The sequence below is a fragment of the Zingiber officinale genome, chromosome 3B, assembly GCF_018446385.1.
Source record: "Zingiber officinale cultivar Zhangliang chromosome 3B, Zo_v1.1, whole genome shotgun sequence".
Taxonomy (NCBI): Eukaryota; Viridiplantae; Streptophyta; class Magnoliopsida; order Zingiberales; family Zingiberaceae; genus Zingiber; species Zingiber officinale.
Genome location: NC_055991.1, coordinates 128,092,539 through 128,114,350, shown reverse-complemented (window position 1 = coordinate 128,114,350; position 21,812 = coordinate 128,092,539). Strand labels below are relative to the sequence as shown.

The window sequence follows — 21,812 nt, the reverse complement described above, 5'->3', positions numbered from 1 at the left end:
TTATCAATATATATGAATCAATATAAATTAACCTATATATTTTAAAATTCCAAATATAAAATTAAAATCTCACTTATAATAGAACTTTTATTTTTCCAGCTCTTTTCTATTCACTTATCCAACAAATGGCAATGCTTGCTTGCCTACCTATTGAATTTCACGGGCGCTTGTAACCAATGTGTTGTCGTGCTGCTTGAACCGATGAAATCCTCTTACGAGATTTTCGATGAGATTAAGTTGCAAGAAATATTATGAGTAATCTTTCAAATGATAGTGATAATATTTTATGATTTAATGGTAGGTTGTGAAACTTATAAAAAAAAAAAAAAAAATGATAGTGTTCGTATGAGTGCAACATCTGAAATTGTCAGATTTCCTAAGAGATTTTGAAATAGTGAATTCAGCATTTAGCTTCACTATTTTTTAAAAAAATAAGTTATATAATAAAAATTATACTATAATTTTATATAATTTTTTTCTTAGATGTTAATTTGTATTAATTCATTATATAGCTAGAGGGCGCCTTGTTATTTTTAGATTTTATCTCTATTAATTATCATTTGATAAGATAATCATCTTTAACTTTATTAAATTTGGACAAAATTGAAAGGGCATCCTTTATTTATTAAATTATATGATGCTCCATTTTATTTTATTTTTATGAAAAGTGAACCTCACCCATATGTAATTATCCAATTATTCTCCACTATATTATTTCTATTTATATCTCTCACACGTATATTTTCTGTTTAAGGCATATTGTAATGACTATTAATCCGTAATTACTATATTGTTATAGCAGCTATAGTTTCATAGTTGCTACAACATGAATGTTAAATAAATTTTGAAAGATATTATAATCTTTGATTCGGGTTAAACTATGAGACGTATAATATATAAAGTAAAACTTTTTCAGAGAACTATATTTATTATTCGGTGTAACCTGTAACGACCCAGTGTTAAGTAAAAAATATCATTTAATTTTTTTTAGATTCTCCAAAGAATTTTAGTTAGTTTTATTAAGATTATTTTCTATGTCATGACAACTATAAAATTGTAGTTATTATAATTATTATATTTATAGTAGCTACTATTTAACTATATAAGCTATAATTGTTGCAGTTGCATTGGATTGATTTAGAATTTAGAGGAGAAATATTGTTAAGAGAATAATAAAAATAATGCTTGATTATGTTGTATTACATGGGATCGAATCGAACGTCCTTTCCATAAAAAAATCCAAGTAAAGCGTTTTTGATGATTAAAAAATAGAAACTCTACGGTTTGGCCCAATAAATATATGAGCAAATAATCGAATTAAAATGACATTAAAAAAAATCAACACCAATATATCAAAGGGATATTTAAGTTTTTAAATTTATAAAAGCACATCTTACTTTATTATTTTTAACGTACAAATTTACAATACTCTTTTCATTCTATCATCTTGATAAATTTGACTGATTTTTTTTTATTTTCTCTTTCATTTCTTTCTCTTTTCTTTTTCATTCAATTCATGTAACATCTCTTCTCTTTCCTCTCCATTTTTTTCTTTCATCTCTTTTGTACGTTGATTTTTCTAAAAATATTTTAACATCTCTGAGAAGTCAAAATAAATAATGGATAGCATCATTTAACTCTTTGCAATCCCAGAAATCCACAAGAACTGAAATGAGTACAATTGAAACTCTTTTTGTCCATCAATGAGTTTCGATCGACATGGAGAATTTTGACAATTCTTTCTTATTATATTTTAACACCTATGAGAAGTTGAAATAAATAATGGATAACATATTTGAACTCCTTGCAACCCTAGAAATCCATAGGAACTGAAATATGTACAATCGGAGCTCTCTAGGTTCATTAGTGGGTTTTGACCGAAACTCGCTTATAGAGCTAGAGAGCTCAGATTGCACTCATTTTAGTTCCTATAAATTTCTGGGGTTGCAAGGAGTTTAAATATACTATCTATTATTTATTTCAGCTTCTTTGAGGTGTTAAAATATAATAAGAAAGAATCGTTAATTTTTTTTGTCATTTCTCTCTCTTCTCTTTCCTCTGCAACATCTATTTTCTCTCCTATCGTTTGTACAGTGCTCTTCCTATGCATGCATGCATGCATGAATAACGTGAACTTAAAAAGCCTCATAAGAAGCTAATTCTTTAGCTGATTCTTCTAAAGACATTTTAACACCTCTGAGAAGCCAAAATAAGCAATGGATAACACCGTTTAACTCCTTACAACCCTAGAAATTCACAAGAACTGAATGGGTGCAATCGGAACTCTCTAGATCCATCAGTGAGTTTCGACCAAAATCCAATAATGAACCTAGAGAATTTGGATCGCACCCATTTCATTTCCTGTAAATTTTTTAGATTTGCAAGGAGTTCAAATATGTTATCCATTGTTTATTTCGACTTCTCAGAGGTGTTAAAATATAATAAGGAAAAATCGATAAAATTCTCCACGGTGGGTCTGATATGATTCCATATCAGGCCCAACGTAGGGAATTTTAGTACTTTTTTCTTATTATATTTTAACATCTCTGATAAACCAAAATAAACAATGAATAGCATATTTGAACTCCTTGCAATCACAGAAATCCATAAAAACTGAAATAGGTGCAATCGGAATTCTCTAGGTTTATCAGTGGATTTTAGTCGAAACTCACTTATGAACGACCTAGAGAACTCCAATTGCACCTATTTCAGTTCATGTGGATTTTTGGGGTCGTAAGAAGTTAAATCATGTTATCCATTGCTTATTTTGATTTTTCAGGGGTGTTAAAAAATCTTTAGAAGAATCGACTAAAGAATTAGCTTCTTAGGAGGCTTTTTAAGTTCACGTTATCATGCATGCATGCATACATGCATAGTAAGAACACTGTACAGAAGAGATGAAAGAGAAGAGATGTTGCATGCATAGAAGGAAAGAAAAGAGAGAAATGATAGAGAAAATAAAAAGAAAAACGGTTAAATCTATCATGCATGCTTGGGCGGCGGCTCGTGGAGAGAGGAGAGGCTGCCGCCAGTGGGTTTTTTCCCTTTTCTCGCCGGCGCCGAAGCCTGCCACCGGTTGCCCCTCTCCTCCATCTCATGTCCTCCGGCCTCCTCAAGCAGACCCTCACCCTCTCGACGGCCAGCGGCCGGACCTCATGCTTTCCTCGTCCTCGACCGTCGAGATCCACGCGCGGCCTCGCTGCGACGCACAGCTAGCGTCTCAGGCAGGGTCCAGGCTATCTTTCCCTTTCCTCCCTCTCCTCCTGCCTGCAGACACCTCCGGCGGAGGGCGCTGCTGCCCTTTCTCCACGCCGGCAGCACCTAGGATCCTAGTCAGCGACGCCCCTAGTGGGCACCGCCGCTGGCGGTTCTCGCTGTCCCAGCGACAGTAGCCGCCGTTGGCGGCAATCTCCGCCCTTAGCGACATCCGTCGCCTCCAGCAGCCATTCGCTGCCTTCGGCAGCCACTGCCCTAGCCGCCTTGGGCGGTCAGCGCCTCTGGCATTCCGACAGTCCGCATCGACGGCTGTACATTTGTTGTCTCTACTGCTTTTGGCGTAGATCCGTCCCTCCGTGGTGATATGGACATCCATTGGGTTTTATTCTGTATCTTTATTATGATTATTAGCTATCTGTGCTATCCGGCCTGCGTGCCGCGTATCGGCCTACGAGCCATTATGTCTTGGCCTACATGCCGCTTTCCGGATCCAGGGCCACGACGACTTGATCAGTAGCTCGACCAGCTCATCCATCCATCCGAGGGCGCCCCCCTGGGCCAGAGTACGTTCTCGTACCTTTTCTGCATTTAGTTAATTATTCTGCTATACTATTATGTGGTTACTTATATATTTGTGGGATTCGCCTCGAGCATCGAGGTACCAGAGACCGGGGGAACCCGGTCACTGGATACAGGTATAGTTGACCGGAGGAGGACTTCAGACGACTTGGTCAACGCAGCGGACATCTCATCGACCGGGTCATGGGGATGTGGTCAACCTTCCAGACACGTCACACCGACAGGTTCGTTTTCTCAACTGAGAGACAAGATCATATTATATTACACACGGACGCGTGTGCACGATCACTAGTATTTATTATTTTTCTCATGTATATATTAAATAGAAGACAACTATTGCAATAATAAAACTCTTTCAAAAAAATCAATATTTTGCCGTCTACCGGCTACACCGGTCATCTGTCTACCCCACCTTCGCGTTATTTAAGCTGCCGGAGCTTCCGGCTGCTTCACTCGCACAAAGCTCGATTTTTGAGCGAGAAATACAGAATGCCGATCTCCAGAATCGCGATCGGAACTCCCGTGGAGGCGACTCATCCGTCCGCCCTGAAGGCGGCGCTCGCCGAGTTCATATCCACCCTCATTTTCGTCTTCGCCGGCCAAGGCTCCGGCATAGCCTTTAGTACGTACTAGGACACGCAGATTAATTACAATATTTCGGCCTCACATCGACTAATTTGAAGACACATTGATTCCCCCCCTGCTTAACTATTTGTTTCAGACAAGTTGACGAGCGACGGGGCAACGACGCCGGCGGGGCTGGTGGCGGCGTCTATCGCGCACGGATTTGCGCTATTCGTGGCGGTGGCCGTGGGGGCAAACATCTCCGGCGGGCACGTGAACCCGGCGGTGACTTTCGGGGTGTTCGTGGGCGGCAACATCACTCTGTTTCGGGGGATCCTGTACTGGATCGCGCAGCTCCTGGGGTCGACGGCGGCGTCCCTGCTGCTTCTCTTCACCACCGGGCTTCCCACCGGCACCTTCGGGCTGTCTTCGGGGGTGGGCGTGTGGGAGGCGTTGGTGCTGGAGATCGTGATGACGTTCGGGCTGGTGTACACGGTGTACGCGACGGCGGTGGACCCCAAGAAGGGCACCCTGGGCACCATCGCGCCCATCGCCATCGGCTTCATCGTGGGGGCCAACATCCTGGTGGGCGGCGCCTTCGACGGCGCGTCCATGAACCCGGCCATCGCCTTCGGCCCGGCGCTCGTCAGCTGGGACTGGACCTACCACTGGATCTACTGGGTGGGTCCGCTTGTGGGAGGCGCCATCGCCGGGATCGTCTACGAGACCTTCTTCATCAGCCGCACGCACGAGCAGCTCGCCTCCGACTACTAATCCACAATAAATTCGAGAGGCCGGCTGCTTGCTCCGTCCGTCTCGATCGAATGGCCGCCGTCGTCGTCGAGCTGTCTAGCTACTACCTCTTAATTCCTAATTAAATAATATAATATTATTACTATTTTCTTTTCTTTGCTTGATTTCATTATCAGTGTACGTTTGTCGCGTAAAGTCCTGTTTTTCAATGATGTTCTTGCTTTTCAATCAATTTGGCCTGTTCCGCACCCTTTCTTAATTTTTTTTTAAAAAAAACTCATGAATAATAATCAGACGAAAAACATTAGAAGATTTGGTACATAAGACAGTAATTGTGACTGGATGAATAAGAGAATGGTTAATTATTGGAGCACATTCGGATTTGGGCGGTGCAATTTCAATTTCAAGATGGAATTATCACGGGGGACCTGCTTGATTAATTATCTGAAAAGATTTAATAATTACCGACACATGTAAAAAAGGGGGAAAATGGACATCAATGATTGTGTTGTGGTGGATGGACATGAATGATTTGTTGGATCTTTCCCTTCGTGTACGGCGAATTCAATGCGTGGTTTTAAAATAGTGGTCGGCGGTATGGTTTTGATGATGCCGGAGACATTTAGTGCCCAATGTTCATGGCCGAGAGGCCCGAGACCGAGACCCGAAACAAAATAAAAAAAATATATATATATATTATATTTGACTGAACCGGGAGTAAGATTCAAAATTCAATTATGTCTCTTTCTTCTTTCTGTATTTAATTTTTCTTTTGCACGTTTAAATATTTTTCAACCCATTTAAAAATTTACGCCTCTCAATCAATTTACACTGTACAGGAAGACATAGATATATTAAAAAGATTCTGAAAGTATATTAATTTTAGGAGGGATGATATGCTAAGAAAAAAATCTTAAAAAAAGTTTAAAGGATAGATATATAAATTTATTGTCCATCATTTTATTTTTTGTGGGCCTTATGAATTTATATGTCTATTCTTGAGTTTTTCATTGAGATTTTTTCCTTGAGCATATCATTTTTCTAATTTTAATTTAAAATGACTTAAATTTTTTTAAATTCATTAATCTATCTTATTCCAAAGTTTGATTATTTTTTAAATTAGGGAGTCTAAATCCGACCACGGTTTGAACAGTCAATTTGACGATTACTAGCAGGTCGATCTTGAATCTTGTACTGTCCAAGACAAAGACGGTTCATAGTTTAAAATCATCTGTTCACAGTTCAATTCAAGGTTTGTTATAATTCATCATAATTCAAGATTATTATATTAAAAATAGTAAATTCATAAAATCATTTACCACCATGATTATTAAGAATAATTATATAGTGAAATAAAACTATTAATTAATTATTAAATAATTAATTAGCATTTATCATCATTTGTTGGCCATGATCATAAATTAATTAATAAATGAATAAACACTTCTCTTACTCCTCTTCCAATCATTAAAAATAATAATATAACAAAAGAAAACTATTAATTATTTATTAAATAATCAACTAATATATAAAAATATTAATAGTTGTAGTCTTGTTGATTATGATACTTGGTATATATCTGGGAGACCCAAGTTCAAGTCCTAGTATAAAAAATAAAAATAAAACAGTTGAACTAAGATTCGACTGGTTAAAGGACTCTTGAACCTTAAATGGGCCAGACGAATTCAAGGGAATATTTTACTTTTACTATATGTGGATGATATGATAATCACTGGCGATAATACAAATAGAATTAATGATCTCAAATCATTTCTTCATTAGCAGTTTGAAATGAAAGATCTTGGAAACCTAAGTTATTTTTTGAGCATTGAAGTATCTTCTGATGCCATAGATCTCATATCTCGAGCTGGTATCACTAATACAAAAATCGCTAGTACGCCATTTGACTCCACTAAGCATTTGTCCACTACTGATGGTACTCCTCTCAGTGATGGTACACTTTATTGACAACTAGTTAGAAGTCTTATATATCTCACCAGATATTTCCTTGCCATTCGTATTGTGAGTCAGTTCATGTCAGCCCCTCGTATCACTCATTTTACAATAGTTCTTCGCATATTAAGATACATTTGAGGAACTTTATTTCATGGGTTGCACTTTTCATACTCATCTCCTCTGGAGTTGCAAGCAAATTCTGATACTGATTGGGCTGGTGATCCAACTGATCACTAATCCACCATTAAATATTGTTTCTTTTTTTGATACATCTATCATTTTATGGCGTTGTAAGAAACAAACTATTGTGTCCCACTCTAATACTAAAGTAGAATATCCGACCCTTGCAAACACTACCTCTAAGTTTCTATGGCTTCGATGATTACTTCAAGATATGAGTGTTTCTTTATCTTTCACTACCCCACTCTGGTATGTAATAACAATGCCATGCATATCACTTACAATCATGTCTTCCAGGGTCGTCTCAAGGCATAGGCCATTAAGGCCTATGCCTAGGGTCCCTATTATATTAGGGCCCACAAATTTTACATATATATATATGTCTATGTAAATTAAATATGAATATTAATTTAAAAACATATGAGTATGGATATTAAATATTTAAAATTGTGGTTAAAATAAAATTTAGTTGAGATTTATTTTTATCGGTAATTGTAATTTTTTATAGCTAAACTATATTTGGTCAAAAATTTTAAACATTTTATAGATTAAATTTGGATCATTTTTATTTTTTTTACTCGTGTTAGATTTAATTGATAATTTTAGTTTTTTTACTATTAAAATTAGATTTACTTAGTAATTTATTTTTATTTTTTTATTAAAATTTAATTAGTAATTTTAAATTTTTTAATGATATATTTATTGATTACACTTAATTTATATATATATATATACACACTTTTAATAGTCAAAAACATATTGAAATGTAAAATTATTTCTTTCTTAAATTTTTTTTTTTTTTAATAATTTCGATCAATATTTTCTAGCTAAATATTTTTAGATAAATAAATTTTATTAATAATTTATCAAAGTTAAAATAAATAAAAAGACAGTTTAGTTCACGAAACTCCCGTCGGATTCCGAGGAAGAGTCTATTATACATAATGACTATATTTAGTACTCAACCTATTTCTTCTAGGTCATACAATAATTTTATTGTTGTGTCAAAATTTTCCTTCCTCGAAGTTAAAAATGATTGATATATTTTTTTAAAAAATTATAATTAAAATGTATATTAATAGTATTACAATAATTTATTATTGTTTCTAAATTAGATAACATAAAATATTTTTTATTTTTTAAAGTTTACTAATAATAAAAAAGTGAGGTTTGACATAAGATAAAGTTTTTGTGGCTTAGTTGGTCACTGCTACTAATTGTATAAATAATCATTGGCAATATATGAAATTACCCTTTTAAATTTTACTAACAAAATTAAATGTCGCCCCCGGGATATGGTTGAGTTGGCTATACGGGTAGATATTGTTACAATGGGCAAGATGTCGAATCTCGGCAAAGTCAAGAAAAATGCTCTCCCCACAGTGGCCAACTGCAGCTTTCCGATTTACCTCCTCACAGATGGTCGTAGGATTGGTCGTGTTGGGCTGTTAGGATGACAAATTCCACCTTTTGCTATAACTAATAAAATTAAATGTTTCTGATATTTATTTAAAAAAATATTAAATTCTTTTTTCTCAAGAATGGTTGAGACGGCCCTGATGTCTTCCATATACGTACAAAATATATTGAGATTGATTATCATCTGGTATGACATCATGCCACTCATCATGGCACTCTACAATTGATTCCCATATCATCACAAGCTCAAATCATAGACATTTTCACCAAATCTCATTCACCTCGTCGATTTCAAGATCTTATCTACAACCTCAAGTTGTTGAATGATTTTTCACCTTGAGGTTGAGGGAGGGTATTAGTGTATATATATGAAAAATATTATGATTATAATTAATCATAATTAATTAAGGATCTCTTCATTCATTAACATGAATGTGTATATGGACTTAGATTATGATTGTATTCAATCATAATTAATTAAGGATCTCTTCCTTAATTAACATGTGAACAAAATATTCCTCTTCCAATTTCCACTAAACTTCTTCAAGAAAGAAATGAAATTTTGACAATTCTCCTATTTTGTTATCATAACACAACTTTAAATGTTTTCTAAGACTAATAATGAAACCGTTGAAATTAGTAACAAAAAGTTACTACTCTTTAGTATCATCTCCACGTAGAAAAATTGAGATATCAATTTTTTACTTTAGGCGTTATGTGAAAGGTAAGAGGGATGCCTTTGTTTTATGCTGTAAATACATTATATGATAGTTCACATTTGATGAATATGTTTTATTTGATTTAATTAAATGAGTTACTAATTTTAAAATGAATATAATATAGTGCAAGCATATTAATATGAATATGAATATAAATAAAAAAATTAATTAAAAATAAAAAAAATCAGAACAACTCTTTAATTTTTTATTTTATGTGGAGGTTTTAGTGGGATATAGTGATCAGATTTAGTTTAGATTATATTGACAATTCTAAAAATTAAACGTACTATCATTATAGTAAATGTCAGATAGATATGTCTCTATCGTCTAGTGCTTCAAGACATTTCCCTTCTAAGGAGGCAATGGGGATTCAATTTTTCCTAGAGTAGTAGGTAAGAAAGTTGATTATGAATTATCTATCAGCTTAGAATGAATTCTATGTCCAAATAATTAATGGGGACAATTAATAGGGATGAATTATAAATTTGTTGGTGATATATATAAGTTAGTTCAAATTGGCCCAAAAATTCACCGCTCCATAAATATAATATAACCAATGATATAAAAAATTTATCCTCTATAAAAATAGAATCCTGCTCTTTTACTGATCAAGTATTTTTTATTATGTATTCCTGTTTTTCTCATTCATTTTGATCTTCTTAAACTCTAGATTGGTCAAACATTCAATAGGTTTGCATGACTGTATTAATTTTAGTCTAAAATAGATAAAAGAGATTTACAGGAGTATATTAATTTTAGTTAAAATAGATAAAAAAGATATAAAGAATCACTTTAAATCAAAATCATGAACTCCGGTAAACCTCTAATTTCAATTCAATAGTATAGATTAGTATTAAATTCAATCCCATAAATTGAAAAGAATGAATTGAGTAAACATTTGAACATGAAAAACAGAGGAGTATAACGAGAAAACACGACATCTGTTTGAAATTTTAAAATTTTAAAATCTCTATCTTACTCACACGGTTCAATAAAACATCCACGGAAAAAACCCCCGAATATTGTCCCTTTTTTTTTGTTTTTTTGGTCTGAGACATGACTCTGGTAAATAAATAAATAAAAAAAAAATCTGGGAGTATAGTAAAGATTATTTGAAGGGACATATTTTTATAAAGAGAACTAGTAAAAATATTGATAAAAAAAATGATAAGAAAAGAGAAAACCAGGTACGTTATTCTGCTACCTAGAAAAGCTGCTATCATGAAATGTTATACTAGTGTGGATAAATTCTAAAACCTGGAATTCAAACATGACCTGTCAAATTATTAATTGACTGAGCGAATGAAAAATAAAATATCCAGAAATAAAGATCACGAAGCAATTCTCCGAGAATGCATCCAAATACACTTGTAATGTAATCAGCCACAGTGATACATACAAATGATCGAATTATCATCGGATACATGCATCCACAATTATCTTTTAGTTCACATCTCTTCTTTCTGAATCTCCAAACAATGTTGCACATCCACAAGACAAAGCTACATTGACACACTCATTTACAAACTCAGTTCATTGTAGTAATGGATACATCTGCGTCTCACGACATTCATCATTAAAGAAAAAATAAACTCAACTATGAACAACAGCCTCCTTGGTGGTTTGCTCGTTGGTCCTGCTTCTGTTTTAGGATATTTCTTTTTGCTGGAGCAGATCCCTCCTCGAGCAGTTCAGGAACTTCCAAGATCTAGAAAAGTAAAAGAACTTCACTAAACTATTGAGCCGCTTTAAGATTTTTGTTCCACTTGTTATTTTGAAATTGAGAACAATAAATGGAACAAAATGCACGATCCTCTGTTTCAACAAATAAAGATTTTTTTTAAAACAAATGACTTTAGCAATTGATTTTATTACACCTCTGACAGTAGTTTTGGTGTTTGATAACATCTATTCAGTTGACGATTGTAAGATACAAAAGTGAATGTTTAAGTTTTGACGGAACAGAAATTTGATAACTCTTGGCACTATCATCATAGGTAGAGAGCTATTATTTCAGTATGTAAGTGAACTCTGTAAAACACCACCAAACTATTAATTCTATGTGTAAATGCTTGTTGAGCAATTGTACAATGTCAGTTTGTTTTGTTGTTTCCTAGAGATGACTAAATTCTTTAGCAAGAGGAGGATGTAAAATATTAAATTTTTATCCTATTTAATTGCTCGTTGTAATTTATTTTAGATTTTTCAGAACTAATTAAGTTGAATAGAACCAAATCATTATTGCTGGATCTAGTGTGGTCAAATTAAGTTTTAGGAGAATTCATCGAGTAGCTATAAAAACTGCCTGTGGCAACTATAATGAATGCATTAGAGATAAACAAAGTCCATACTTGGGTTATTTTAGTTGTGTTAATCAAATCAATCAGGAATTACTTTTTGAGAGATTATATAAACTTTTTTCTTTCTTCAGCTCCTCCGCTCCCTAACTTATACCCACGTTGCCTCCACCTTCTCTTCTTTCCCTCGCGACTACAAAGCCACCCCGCTCCTATAACTACCAAGCATTTCCCGGCCTCTGCTACCTCCACTCCCTAACTCAAACTCATGCTGCCTCCACCTTCTCTTCTATCACTCATGATTTGTATAGCTGAGACACCACCGCCTCTAGCACCATGGAGCATCACCAACCCTTGCATGCATTCTAGTGCTGCCACTTGACCTTACTTGCAGATGGGGGCATCGCCTGGTGCTCACATCCTAATGCTCAAGTGTCGAGCACCCATCATCAATGTAGCATCTCATTCTCTACTCATGACCTCCTTACGATCTCATGCTCAGTTTGCAGAACACTCGTCTAGGATCTGGGGAGTTTCAAGGTGCAGGCTCAACGAGCAAAATGAAATGTTTCACCCTTGTTAATCGGCATGGAACAAAATCTTAAACCATAGTCTCCATGCCCTAGTTTCTTTCAATATCATTAATTTCATTCAATAAATTTTTGAATGAGTGTTATGATTGAATCTTTGGAACACAAGGATGATATTTGTAGAAGACCAAAAAATAGAACCCTTGGAGGTAGAAATTGAGTGGAAGGAAAGACATTTTGGGTAAATTTCTTAGAATTGATCATAGTATATGAGTTTTTTTTTTTTTTTTTGCTATAAAGTTCTTAGAAAAAAAATTATACAATCACTATGCATCATTTCAGAATCTAAACAGTAGAGAAATGTTGAGTGTTTGATTTTCATGGGAACAATACCTTCAATGCCAGTTCTTCAAAGCATCTTTCTACGTTGGATCTTGTTTTTGCACTGCACTCTAGAAACAAACATTTATACTCATTTGCAAAGGCCATCCCCTCTTCACTTGTCACCATTCGTTCAGACTCCTAATTGAATTTATGTAATACGAATTAATTAGTGCCATAGAAATATAGAATAAAAGGTATGCTTCTCAGCTACAAAGTGTAAGAGCTTCAAGAAATATAAAGCCTCATGATGCGATGGACTGTCAGAAATATATTAAAGAGAGAAAAAAGAACATAGGTTAGTGTCTTGAGAACTGATGTAATGCCACTTAAACAAACTTTGCTAACTAATCAAGAGAAAAAAAAGGAAAAGAATGCCATAACAATCTTGAAATATTGAGAGACATCAGAATCATGATTAGTCATGTCTTTAGCAACCAATACCACGTCTTGTTGAAGAAAAATAAAGATATTGCAGGTATTGATGCCATCACATATCCTCAAATTATTATCATAAAAGCACATATCCTCATACACATAAAATGATATTCCAAATTGCTGTTTCTAATTATTATAATATATTTGACTCAAGCACTTTGACAACCAAATGATTAAGACGATGAAGATATCAACAAAAAAAGTCATAAGCTACATAATAACGAGGCAAGGAAAGGAAGTCCTGAGTAGTAGAAATAACCTTGTCAGCTTTATTTCCAACAAGCACTTTCACACAGTTGTGGTTTGTTGCATATAATTCTATTTCTTTGATCCACACATCAGCAATATTAGTAAAAGTATCTCGCTTCGTCACATCATAAACTACCAGGAGAAATGAGTTATCAATTTCATGGAGAAAAAAAAAATATAGAAAACACCATAATATAATATGAAAACATGCATATAGTTTTTAAGTTGTCTAAAGAATATACTTTAGGGGAAGAGAGAAAGTTCAGAAAACTTAATAATTTTGGCATATTGAAGATACTGAAAGTATATTAAACATTCCATAAAAAATTGATACAGAAGAAACACGATGCCCAATCTTAGAATATGTTAAGTTTCAGGAAAATGTTGATAGGATGCAAAGTTGCAAACTACCCATAAGAATGGCAAATTGCAGAGAAGTTAGCCTTGATAAGTTAATAAGTATGCGATACATGACAAAAAGGATCCAGTCACATACTTTAAAATAATGTAACAATTTAGGAGGATTATTTGAAACTGTCTGATAGGTAATCCAGTCAAGTACTATTGGGATCGAAGTTTTATATGATGTTTCCAACTAACCTTTCATTTGCTATGTATCTAATGTTATCAATTTTGTATTTATGAGATATGTCTTGTTCTAAACCTTGTTGCAATTTTAATTAAATGATTTATTTTATATGATAATCATCTCTGCATGTTGAGATAATGTGTGAAGACATAATGCAAGTACTCTCTAGCATCCCTATTTTAGCGATTCTTCTAGCATGATTTGTCATGATTATGTTTGATGTTGTGGTGGGCGTGCAATTTTTCTAGCTGATGGGTACTCCAATGTTGAGAGAGCATTCTAGGGACGGTTGAGAAGGTTCTTCTATAAGGATGCTTACATTGAAACACATAAATTAATTTTTCTTCCTATGTGTGTTTGTACTATTTGACAGCAAAAGACAAATTGACCTTGTGGTGGAAGTGATTTTGCATTTTAGAAGCACCTATATTTGGAAATACAAGTATGTGATTGAAGATGGTGGATTCTAACATGCTATGTTAGAGTGATTTTCAACGCTATGTTAGAGTGATTTTCAACCCCATGAATTGGCGCCAGAGATATTTTCAACCCCATGACCTTCAGACCTTGTGGTGCAGGAACCAAATGTTGTGACAAAACAATAGTAGAGCCAGAAACAAAATGATTATCTACAGACTAGAGATATCATATACATCAATGATGCTAGGCTAAAGTGAGGATCTTTAGGTTGTTCACGTGCAATATAACATAGAAATCCCACAAAGGAACTAGCAGCATGTTGCCAAAATGAAGAAACGAGCATGTGCATCAGCATATTACTGGCATTATCATGGAATCAGGCACAAGCCTAACACAAAGCAATGTCACCTTTGTACTCTCATTGCATTTGTTAAATGAAACGTTCAGATGAGCCCAATACAAGAATTCTAGAGTGAGAATTTGTAAAATAGTTTCTTCAAAGTTTTCATTAAAATAAAGATGCAAATGTCTCATGGAGCTAAGAAGCAATAAGAAATAAGAAAAAAACTATCTTATGTGCACTAGTGAAATAACAAGACAACATATGAAACAAAGAATAATTCCAATGTAGAAAAAACTGAATTTGTTTACCAACTCACCTAGTATTATTCCTTGAGATCCTCTATAATATGAAGTAGTTAACGTTCTAAACCTTTCCTGTCCGGCTGCAAAATAGTGTGGATTCTTAGTAGTCTAAATTCATAGACTGCATAACTGTACGAACTCCGCTAAATTTGCCATTTTGCATTAAATTCAGTAAAAAATGTATGTATACCACATTCTTATAGAAACATTAGGTTATTTAGTGGCTGCCAGAGCATAAGACTTGGCTTTAGAGTCTATGATGAGGTTGCTCCTGTGCAACTTGGGAAACCAAAATTCACTGTTCTCATAGGGGAGGGATTCTAGGTCTTTTATCTTCTTGTTTACCTGCCATCTTTTACAATTTTGATGGCTGTTATATAAACAATCAACGTGACTACTTAATAGCAAATGAGTTAACACTTCAGATCAAATGATCCATCGAATGAGGTTTCAAGTGTTAAATCCCCTACACCATAGATTCAAAAATAATTTGAACCTAATTGGATCCAAACTGAGTTGTATTGAGAATCAGTGAAGCAGTCAGGTTCATCTGAAACAAGATATTTCAATTTCCAAAAAGTAAATAGTTCATACATATCTGTCCATTCAAGGATACATCATGCTTATTTTTTAAGCATTCCCTTGGCATATCGATACTAACTAAAATAGTATAAACCAAGATAATCATATATGGAAAATAAAGAATGTAAGGGTGTGTTGGGTCTGCACGTTTTTCATTTTCATTTTTTGAAAAACGTGCATTTCTGAAAAATGGTGTTTGGTTTGCATTTTCTATGTCTGTTTTCTAAAAAAATAACTAGCATTTTCTGAAACATAGAGAATGACTAAAAGTCATTTTCTATTTTATAGAAAACGCGCGTTTTCCAAAAAATGAAAATGAAACATGCATAAACCAAACACACCCTAATTCTTCTTCTTTTTTTGTTTCTGGACAATGATTATCTAGCCCATCATTGCTTTTATCAAAAGTTCTTAAGTAAATATAATCAAAAAGGGGAATTGCCACGTGTAGAAATTGATGCCAAAGAAAAGTAGTCATCTTTATTGATGAATCCAAAAAAAAGGGTTATTAGAAAATAAAAAGTACAAAGTCTTATATAGTGAATTATCAGAAAACCTAAACCCTAAATTAAAAGGTAAAAGACTAAATTGTAAGCTATAAACAAATAATTCTAATTATATAATCTAACATTCACCCTCAAACTCACGATGTTATAGCCAGAAGCATTGAGAGTTTGTCAGATAAAAATCGGAAACACGAAGCGGAATAAGTCTTGGTAAACATATCAGCTATTTGCAGTGAGGAAGGAACAAAAGGCAATGTGATAATGCCAATTTGTAGATGATGACGAGGGAAATGACAATTTATCTTAATATGCTTCATTCTCTCATGAAAAACTGTATTGCGCGCAATCTAAATGACACTCTGATTATCACAATGAAGAGCAGTAGGTTTCTGAAGAAAAATTCTCATATCTGCAAGCAACCAACGTAGCCAAACAATCTCACTAGTGGTAGCCATGGCACGATACTCAGCTTCTGTGGAGGATCTCGAAATAACATCTTGCTTCTTACTTTTCCAAGAAATAAGAGAATCTTCAAGAAAAATACAGAAGCTAGTGGTCGACTTACGACCCGTAAGATCACCCGCCCAATCAACATTAGAGTATACACAGAACTCTAACTCTAATGAGGAAGTAGAAGGGAATAAGAGACTCTAAAATTGAGTTCCCCGAAGCTACCGAAGAATGCGAAGAACAACAACTGTGGTGGGTGCAGTGAAAAACTGACTAACCACATGTACAACATATACAATACCAGGACGAGTCACTGTGAGATAAACCCAGCTTCCCACAACTGTACGGTAGAGGTTAGGATCTGGCAAAGGAGAACAATTTGATGGAGAGTACCTAGCATTGGTCTCAAGGGGAGTATCAACTACCATGTTGTCAGTGGGACGTGCACGCTCAAATAGATCAGCTATGTACTTTGACTGAGATAAGAGATAACCTTTAGGTGAAGAGACGATCTCAATTCCTAGAAAATAGCGCAGTAAACCCAAGTCTTTCATAGCGAAACAACGAGCTAATTCAAACTTCAAAGACTCAATTCCATCAAAATCATCACCAATAATTATCATATCACCCACATATAAAGATAAAAGTATACGACCTGCACGCGTGCACTTGAAAAATAAAGCTGAATCATGATTACTGGGATGAAAACCAAGTGAGGTAACCACCGTGGAGAACTTGGCAAACCAAACACGTGGTGCTTGTTTGAATCCATAGAGAGCTTTGCGAAGCCTGCAAACTTCACCAGATCGATGAGCAACTCCAGGTGGAGGCACCATATACACTTCTTCTTGAAGATCACCATTCAAGAAAGCATTTTTGACATCCATCTGAGATATCTTCCATTAACGAACAGAGATAACAACAATTAACATACGGACAGTGGTCATTTTAGTAACAGGGGCAAAAGTTTCCTCACAATCCATGTCATACTCCTGAGAGTAACCTTTAGCAACAAGACGAGCGTTGTACCGTTCGATAGAACCATCAGATTTAGTTTTGATCTTATAGCCCAACGAGAACCAATGGCACGTTTCCCTGGTGACAGAGGTACCAAATCCCAAGTATGAGTATGATGCAGAGCAGTTAATTCCTCGTCCATAGCAATCTGCCAAAGAGGATTACCAACAGCTTCTCTATAGGATAAAGGCTGAGAAAGATGATGAATAGAGACAACAAAAGAGGCAAAGGAAGTAGAATAACAAGAATAAGCAAAATCAAGTAGTTTAGTAGACTTACGAGGATGTGTAGACCGCCGAATAGGATTGTCCGCAATCTCTGGAGGTGAAGGAACAGTCGTAGGAGGGGGAGGTGGAGGTGGAGGAGATGTCTCGAGAATACGAAGAGTAGCCGTGGGGGAGGCTTCGTCGGTGTCGGTACTGAAGGGATCAATGCGAATAAGATTTGCATGAGTCATGTCATGTGATATAAGAGGTATGGAGAAGAAAGGAATATGCTCAAGAAACACAACATGACGAGAGACATACAATTTTTTACTAACTGGATCAAAACAACGATATCTTTTTGACCAACACCATAACCAAGGAAGACACACAAAGCAGACTTAGAGGACAACTTATCACTCAACATGTGGTCGGAGAACAAAACAGGTACAACCAAAAACAGGTAAAGAGGAATAATCAGGAGCATGGCCATATAGTTTTTGAAAAGGAGAAAAACCTGAATTGTGAGAAGTTGGAATCATATTAATTACATGAGTAGCAGTAAGAACTGCTTCTCTCCAAAAAATACTAGGAACATCTGCAGACAATAAGAATGAACGGGCTGTCTCAACAAGATGTCTATGTTTTCTCTCTGCAACCCCATTCTGTTGTGGTTGTCGTTTTTGTTGTTGCGGTAGTTTGCCTTTGTCCAACAATAATGGATATTAAGACTTCTAATGTCCTTTTTCTTTGCAATAAGCACACTCATCACTAGAAACCTTTGAAGTCGACCTACTTTGATTATGCGGCATAGACCGCTGTGGTGCTGCAAAAACAGATGGCGTAGATGGTGCAACAATCCTCTTATCAACCTGAGACTTAAGACGAATCTCCTTAGCTAGCAATTCATGTACTACTGAATCAACGGAAGGGAGAGGACTACGATGCAAAATTGTTCCACGCAATCCTTCAAAGTCATCACGAAGAAACATCAAGAATTAGACCAGACATTGCTCTTCTTTACGAGTGACATAAGCTGGGAATGCTCAGAATTCTAAGGATTTTGTGAGTGCTAACTGGTCCCATAATTCCGACATGGCAGAATAAAAATCTGGGATCTCATATCTTGCTGCTGAAGTGCACCTATATTTGCTTCTAATTGATATTGTTTGGCAAAGTTAGACTGCGTGTATAATCTTGCCAGATGTTCCCAAACCTCTTTGGTTGTCTCGTACTTGGCCAACTGAGCACCAATGGAGTGTGAAACTGAATTATTGATCCATATAATAATCTTCGCATTATCGGTCTCCCAAACATCCAACGACTTTACATAATCATCAGCATTAATGCCCGTAGGTTGAACTCGCACAGCTGAAACATATCCCTACATAGATTTTCCTCGCAAAAAATTTTCCATAACATATCCCCAAAAGAAAAGTAGCCGTCTTTATTGATGAATCCAAAAAAAAGGGTAATTAAAAAATAAAGAGTACAAAGTCTTATATAGTGAATTATCAGAAAACCTAAACCCTAAATTAAAAAGGTAAAAGACTAAATTGCCCTCAAGGCTATAAACAAATAATTCTAATTATATAATCTAACACCACGGTACTTAGAGGAACTTCTATAACTGTGCAAGTTTAGGCTGATATTTGGTCTTTAGTTTAGGTGACAGTTGACAACAATTGCCAGCTGGTTGGGTTCAGCTATGTCTTGAGTCAACAACTAGTCTGAATTACATGTGGCTTTTAAGGTTCTAGTTTTCCACAGTCTTATATCTTTTTGTTTATAGTAGACAGTACATTCTCAAGGTCCTCAATAATGATATGATAAATGATAGAAGAATCACTGGAGTAACAACTGATGCCAGAACTTAAGCTGATCCAAGGAGCCCTACTTACACAAGGGGAAGATAGAGAATACTAGAACTTTAGTTAATTAAGACAAAAGTATGAGTAGGAGAACAAATAATAATTTCTACTAGCCAATTGTGCTCCTACTTACCGGTGTCCCAAATTGTGAGCTTTAACTTTTTATCAGCAATTGTAAGATGCTTTATCTTAAAATCCACTCCTAAAACCAATATAAAAGTTAATACAAGTAAATAAACAAAATAGAGTGAATAACTATGGATGTAAAGGCATCAAATAAGAAACTCCAGAATGAGAAAACAAATTAGAATTGTTGTTGTATCCCAAACTCTATATGTATTTATAGAACAAATGAAGTGCTATTGGTTAAAAAGAATCCAACCCATATTTATCCAATATCGTTTCTATTTTATCACAATTAAATAAGAACAATTTGATAAAAGAAATTAGCTATTCTGGTCAATAATCATCGTGAGAATTTCCCCAAAAAAGGACATATTAAAGTCAATTAATTTTGACCTAGAAGTAGATGAAAACTAAGATTTTTTTTTTTTTGCAACAGATTTTTTTTTCCTTCTAAAAAATTAAGAAGTATTGAATATGAAAGGATTCTGTTTGTAAATCATTTAATATCCAGCTGTCCATTTCCTCAAAAATTGTAAAGGAGAAGCATCACTTTCACTTACCAAAACCATGTGGGAGGGATGGCCATTAATGTAGACATGTCATGTACGATTCTAAATTTGTCTCTTTTTTGTTAATGTCTGATTGTTTGATTAAAAAGCTTGTTACATTGACTCTTATTTGGTATTTTAATTTCTAATGACAAAGAAGGTTCATGTAAGAAGAGAAGACGCAAAGGGGGGATGTATGATTTCTGGATGGTTTGAGTCTGCCATAGCCCGCATTGTAACATGCATTTGTCATGCTGTCGTTCAAGAGGCAACACCACGTACATAATAGCTTGTTTTATATTTTCTCTACTAATTTAAATGAATTATGTGCTGTCTATTCCAATGTTGTTCTTACTAATAATGGCGCGTGAACAAAATGGTAAATTCTGTGTATGGTAGAATTTGCACAAGGAAGGTTCCTATACTTTGCTTGTACTAAGATTAACACTTGCCTTGTACTCCTTGCTCCACCATTGAGTCATTACTCTTATTTACTAAGAAAATATTGATTCCTAACAAAAGAGCATCCGTTCGAGTCAAATTGGAAACAAAGCGAAGCCAATTATGGCCAAAAGGGTAAAAACATAACGTTTACAATTTGAGGAGTGAATTCACACATCTTATCTTTCTGTATTTTATTTTTAAAGAAAAACAAAAAAAAGGGAAATTCCTGTCTTTTGTGACTCAATTTCAGTTGAACTTTATTTGTCATAAGAGACATCATTTGTCCTCAAGTCACTAGACTGTGGTGTACCAAACAATCTCGTCAACTTAAAGAAACAACTATCGCAAGTGATAAAAAAAGGAACCAAAAATAGGAATACAATATAAAGTCCAATAAACAAAGGATCGTGATGAAATCTCAACAAAGAACAGGAGAATTGAATCAGAGCCAAGTGCCAAAGGCAGAAAAACTTTAACTGGATATCTCGAAAACAATCCGAGAGAAAAAGTTTTAACAAATCCGAACCCAACAGACCGATCAAGAAGACCAAATCGACGCGGAATTATGCAGTGAGGGAAGGGAAATCCTGGAGCGCTCACCGATGGTTGGAGAGAGGTCCAGATCTACGAGGTGGTTGGATATGAAGGACACGAGAAGGCTGCTCTTGCCGACGCCGGTATCACCGATCAGGAGTATCTTGAAGGAGTAATGGCAGCTGTTGCCAGGCCCAGACGAGGAACTCGTCATCGCCCCCAAAGCAGCACCGCAAGGAGATGATTCAACACCTGAACACGACACACACTCTAACAGACCTCGATCTCTTCTGTCGTCGACGGCGACAGAAATAAGAGATTTGGATTGAAGAAAACAAAAGTAAATACAAAGACAGAACTATAGAAGAAGAAGAAGAAGAAAGGTGGAGAAGAGGCTGGGAGGAAGAATAAAAAAGAAGGAAAAAGAGGAAGAAGGGGAAGGGAAGGAGGCGAGCGATTCTTTTTAAAGTTTCTTTTTGATGGGCATCTCCTCTCCTCGCTTTCTCAAACGTCCCCTTCCTAGTTCCCTTCACTTCACTGCTCTTGTCTTGACTGCTGCATCCTTCTTCCTCTACCGTTACGGGGAATGATAACAG

General features: G+C 35.3%; 2 protein-coding genes across 2 annotated transcripts; one reads left to right on the top strand and one right to left on the bottom strand.

Annotated features, from left to right (window-relative positions):
- Window positions 1-4,252: 4,252 nt before the first annotated feature.
- On the top strand, window positions 4,253-5,371 carry LOC121967666 (aquaporin TIP1-1-like). Its single transcript, XM_042518022.1, has 2 exons — window positions 4,253-4,417; window positions 4,517-5,371. Exons 1-2 carry the CDS (start codon window positions 4,285-4,287, stop codon window positions 5,131-5,133), a joined length of 750 nt encoding a protein of 249 aa, XP_042373956.1. The 5' UTR covers window positions 4,253-4,284; the 3' UTR covers window positions 5,134-5,371.
- A 5,368-nt stretch (window positions 5,372-10,739) lies between these two features.
- LOC121967665 (ras-related protein RABC2a-like) lies at window positions 10,740-21,799 on the bottom strand. The gene is made up of 6 exons (XM_042518021.1): window positions 21,283-21,799; window positions 19,698-19,766; window positions 14,950-15,015; window positions 13,292-13,413; window positions 12,607-12,735; window positions 10,740-11,094 (listed from the first exon to the last, which is right to left on the bottom strand). The coding sequence occupies exons 1-6, from the start codon at window positions 21,428-21,430 to the stop codon at window positions 10,984-10,986; spliced, it is 645 nt and encodes a 214-aa protein (XP_042373955.1). The 5' UTR covers window positions 21,431-21,799; the 3' UTR covers window positions 10,740-10,983.
- Window positions 21,800-21,812: the final 13 nt, after the last annotated feature.